Below are 5550 nucleotides of genomic sequence, written 5' to 3'. Positions count from 1 at the left end.
TCGTATGCGTGAAGTGTGGAAATTGTGAGTTCCTCCATGTCCTTAAATGCCTCCTTGGTCTACCCCACCCATCTGCTTCTCGCCTTTGGTGTAAATTATAATGATTTAGCCCACGACTCCTTTAATTATGCACCATACACATCGGCATGAGCTTGCAAGTTTAATCACGTCTTTATTCTTCCATTGGCCCATAATAGTCTTGAATCTTTAATTGGCACTTCATTTCTTTCATTGGCCTATAATCTCAGATATTTAGTTAGGTTTTCACTAGTTCCATTGGCCCATAATCACATATCTTTTCGTGTCTGTATTGCTTTCATTGGCCCATACTCAGATCTGATCACCCTCGAAATATGCGTCCTCATTGCATACCTCACTCTCTGAGTTTTTTTTAATGTTTTGAGGCTGCTTATTGATTCCCATGGCAATTTGCTAGCATATATAAACTTGTAGAATTAAAAGTAAGAAAACTATGTGGTACTATTTAATTGAAGATTATAAAATAGAAAGACTATTATAGGCTGCTATGCTGTACCGCCTGGGACTTGGGCCGGAAGAAACAACTCAAACGGAGTTGCCCTATATGCGCCGACCTACTTTCATCCTTCGTTGGTGATAAAAAGAGCATCATCTTGTATACATTTCATCTCTATTTGTCCAAAATTAATATTAGATGGGTGGTTGTTTGGCTAGCACGTGCTGTTCCAATGCTTTGGACAAGCATAGGACAATCCAGTGGCGCATGAAAGAAGCCGGCTCGCTTGTACGTGAAACAGACAAAACCAAAATAGCTAGCATACGTGAAAAATCAATCGAAGTGGAACGAAACAAAGCGGGACGGAAAAAAGAATATCTCCTTCCTTTATTAGTAAGTATAGATTCATAAAAAAATAGCTAGCATACTTGCCATATTGGTGATTCATAGCTCGTTATTTTCTCAAAAGTGCATGAGAGGGTAGAGGTGCACTGGAAGACGTGGCTCAACATGTAGCACTAGCGGCTTCTCTATGAAGAGGTTGTGCTTGGACTCGCTGAGATTGATGGCCGACACCCCAGCCGGTTTGGTCCAGGTGAAGCCTTGCAGGAGCCTGCCAAAGAGCATGACACTCATGGTTGTTCCTAGTGAGGCCGCGATGCATCCTCGCCGTCCGGTGCTGAAGGAGATGAACCGCAATTCGCTCTCGGTAAGCACTACATTGATGTTGTCTCCCATATGGCGCTCTGGCTTGAAGTGGAGCGGTTCATCCCAGACGGTGGGGTTCCGGCCCAGGGCCAGCCGGCTGAGGATGACGTTGCTACCATTGGGCACGCGGTAGCCCGCAACAATGGTGTCGGCAATCGCGACATGCGGCAAGTTGAAGGGAGCGATTGGGTGGAGGCGAAATGCCTCACGTATGCACGCCTTGAGATAGTTGAGCTGCATGATGTCTGACTCTTGCACCAGTCGCTCGCGACCAACCACCCGGTCCATCTCCTCCACTGCCTTGGCCAGCAATTTTGGGTTGTTCACCATCTCCGGCCGCGCCCACTCCACTGCGTTTGACGGGTTATCTATGGCCGCTAATATTATGCCCTGCATGCATTCCATGGAGATAAATGTAAGTTGTTACAATTTATACCTTTGCATAAAGAGAGATTACATTGAATAATTGGAATTTTAAATACAGTTTAAGTTGAAATCACATCAAAATGGTAGAAAATTACAATAATGCTATGTTTAAACTATTAATTCATAATTTCTTATTCTATTGTTCCCTTTTCTAACACCTGCAAAATACAATATAAGATCTAGTATTTAATAGTATGAGCTATAAGATCTAGTATGTAATCTTGTTAGTTATTACCTTTTCTCATGGATGACGTATTAGTACCTTTTAGGACTATGAGGCAATTGGTCACAAAATTCATTCTAGGCCCATGAACCGTCTTAAAGTTTCTCATTAATTAATATTTTGCTTACCTTGGACTGTGCTTTGACCTCATCGATGCCGAGCAACGTCTTGCCGTCACCGTCGGCAAGCGTGATGAGAACGTCAAGGAAGTCCTGGACCCCGTCCTGCCTCTCGCCGCTGTTCCACTGCCTCCAACGCTCTTCGATGACCACGTCGTGCAGTCTATCCACTTTTGTGTTGGCCTCCTTTATAATTTTCTCGTGGCCGTCGAGATCTAGGCCAAGTAGAAACGGGAGGTAGTCGCTGATGCAAAACGCGAAGGTGAACCCTAGGAGGGCGAAGGAAGCGTCCATGTGCTCCACCTCCATCGGCCCCGGCCCGCCGTCCAGCTGAGGCTCCCCGAAGGACCGTTGGCCGAAGACAAGCCGACGGATAACGTTGCCGCAGTAATGCCGCGCGACGTGCCTGACATTGACGTTGGCTAGTCCCGATGTTGAAGATAACGACCCCCCGGCGGTGAGGTTGTAGACGTAGCGCGTCAAGTTGTCAGCTTCGTCGGCGCGCTTGTCGTGGAGCCACTTGTGACGGGAGGGGCAGATGATCTCAGAGGTGAGCACCTTGCGCATCTTCATCCACTGGTCGCCGAACGGCGAGAGCACGGCGTCCTTGTACCCGCTGCTGATGGTGCCGGAGGCGAAGGTGAGTGGGCGGAACGAGAAGTTTTTGTCCTGCTTCTTGAGCACCTCCCTTGCGATCTTGGGACATGTGATTGGGATGACGTGGACGCCGCCGAGGCGGAAGCAGGCGATGTCGGTGCCCATATCCTTCATCACGCGATGGATCCAACGGAACGCCGGCTTGTTGAGCACCATCTCGGGCAGGCTACCCACCAGTGGCCACGGCCATGGCCCCGACGGAAGTGGAAGCAGCACCATCGCCGATGAGCACGTGCCACCGCAGACCTTGCTCTTGGTCATGACAAGGTATATGAGCGTTATTATGATGAGCAGCTGGGACACAACAAAGCAGCACCAAGCCAGCATTATGGACACTGCTGCTTGCTGAGTGTACACAGGCTTGCGAGGTAGCTTCCCTTGTTATCGGTGCGTAGGGAAGCCAACTTTGATCTCTGTGCTGCTCTGCCCATGAGGGCGAGACCCCTCTTTATATGTTACCTCGGTCCCAAAAAACTGGCTCAGATTTATTAGATACGAAGGTATCTACGTATCTAACACTAAAACATGTCTAGATATATTCCATGGAAAATATTCATTCCTTATGTGTGGATCATTTATCACATGGCATTTCAAATGTATTTATGCTGATACTAATAATAATAACTGTATACAGAATGAAAAATCATCTATTTGTAGATTGTCTTAGATTTATTTAGATATGAAGGCTGATACTAATAATAATAAATTGTCTATCCAAACATAGTCAAAACAAAAAAAGCTTCTATTTATAGATTGCCTTATATTTATCTAGATACGAAGGCTGATACTAATAGTAATAATTGTCTATCCAAACGTAATCAAAACAGAAGAAAAAATATTCTATTTATAGATTGTCTCAGTTTATCTAGATATGAAGGATGATATTAATAATAATGATTGCCTATCCAAACATAATCAAATAGAACAAAACATCTCCTATTTGTAGATTTTCGAGAGTACTTATCCAAAACTAGCCATAATTGTCTTTCCAAAAGTATTTCACATGCCAGGATGATTGACCATATGGGCAGCTTCCGGTTTGAAGAGATGGTCGGACCATGCATCCGGGATTCAATGAGATGCTATCGAGACCTCCTATTTAGCGCTGTACGCGCCAGCGAACGACGGAGTGCGTACTCCGTGCTCCCCGCGCTGCCTCATGGGCTGGCCCATGTGTGTGCAGGGAAAGCAGAAGCATCTTTTTTTTTCCTTTTTTTAAATTATTTTCCATTGTAAGACCAATTCGGGATTTCAATAAAGTTACAACTTGTGAAATGTTTGTAAATTCGAAAATTGTTCATGATTTGGAAAAAATGTTCGCGAAATGATAAATGCTGACAGAATTAAAAAATGTTCACCAAATTCCAAAATATTTCTTGAATTCAAAAAATGTTCGTGATTTCAAAGGAATGGATATTTTTTGAATTTGATGAACATATTTTGAACATCGATAAAAAAATTGGCATTCTATGAACTTTTTTTTAATTTGATGAACAAAACTTGTATTCAAGAACATTTTTTGAAAAAATTATGAACACAATTTGAATTTGATGAACAAATTTGTAATTCGGTGAACAAATTTTGAATGTGATGAACATTTTTTGAAAACAATGAACAGAAAAAGAATCTAATGAACATTTTTTAGTTCGATGAACAAATTCTGAATTTTTATGAACATATTTTAAATCTAATGAACAAAAAATTCAATTCGGTGAACATTTTTTACATGGTTGAACATTTTTAGAATTCAATGAAATAAAGGTGTTAACGAATTCAAAAATACAAAATGCCAAAATAGTCAAAAAGTGAAGAGTAAGAAAAGAGAAAATAAAAAGAAAAGGAAAAATTAAAAAGGAAAAAGGAAAAAAGAACAAAAATAAGAAAAGAAAAGAAAAATGAAAAACTAGTATAGAAAACATAAAAAAAACCGGTTCGGGAAGGTTCTAGAACCTTCCAAAAACCGATGGCAAAATAACGAGGAGCCCGGCGGGGGTGGGGGGGGGGGTGGTGCTATGTTGCTAGCGGGCGACCTACGCGTTGTATAGGACACCGCTGCTACATCATGCATGGGACATGCATGCACGACGCAGGGAACAGTGGACCTTCCTATAGCTGCTTAAAAGATGTGCTTGCAAAACTAAGCACATACATACTAACTTCGGTTCGGTGTGGCTTGAAGAAGACCAGCATGAGCTCTATGACAGGGAAGAAGTGATGCAGCAGCCAGAGGGGCGACCGCAACACCAAGTTCTTGCAGAATAGGGCATCACAGAGGGGCCGTAAAAACACGACTCTAAGAGCATCTCTAATTGGCGCGCAACCGCACGACGCGCAAAAACTTTTTTACAACGCTGAAATAGCATTTTTTGCATGAAGCAGGGCGCTAGCTCGAGCAGCCGCTGTAAAATATGGCACGCGCGAGCAGCTCCAGAAGGCGCGCAAAATTACAGCGCGCGCGAGCAGCCGGCGCTTGCAAATATGATTTCCACATGTCCATTTGACAATATGATGGTGTTTTAAACATTAAATAAATGTGCAAAACAAAGACATATATAGCATTGTTCACTTGCACGGCATAGTTCAAAATCACCCAACCAAGTTCAAGACAAATAAAAGTTTGCACAAACAAATGGCACATCAACAATTATGCCACATCACTCATCATCGTCCTCTTCTTCCTCCGATTCTTCCTCCTCAACCGAAGATGATTCTTCCTCCTCCTCTTCATTTTCAAGCGTCGCCTCATTATCGGGACATCAGATGGTGTTCGCAAGATCTCCAACGGGATAATACGAAGGTATGTGAGGTACACCGGAAGACATGCGTCCACCCATGTCACCTGGAGGTGCTCCCATGCCTCCCATGAGAGACCCAAAACGCATGCCTCCCATGGTAGCTTCGAAGCCACCAATACCTCCCATGGTATCTCCGAAGCCACCCAT

General features: G+C 43.6%; 1 protein-coding gene across 1 annotated transcript; it reads right to left on the bottom strand.

The window, feature by feature from the left end:
• Nucleotides 1–841: 841 nt before the first annotated feature.
• Nucleotides 842–2935, bottom strand: LOC147961053 (tyrosine N-monooxygenase-like). The gene is made up of 2 exons (XM_087535149.1): nucleotides 1961–2935; nucleotides 842–1573 (listed from the first exon to the last, which is right to left on the bottom strand). Exons 1-2 carry the CDS (start codon nucleotides 2933–2935, stop codon nucleotides 938–940), a joined length of 1611 nt encoding a protein of 536 aa, XP_087391275.1. The 3' UTR covers nucleotides 842–937.
• Nucleotides 2936–5550: the final 2615 nt, after the last annotated feature.

The sequence above is a fragment of the Triticum urartu genome, chromosome 7A (genome assembly GCF_056163025.1).
Source record: "Triticum urartu cultivar PI428250 chromosome 7A, HENAU_Tu73, whole genome shotgun sequence".
NCBI classification, from domain to species: Eukaryota; Viridiplantae; Streptophyta; class Magnoliopsida; order Poales; family Poaceae; genus Triticum; species Triticum urartu.
The sequence above is the reverse complement of the archived record's forward strand: the minus strand, read 5'-3'. Positions and strand labels throughout refer to the sequence as shown.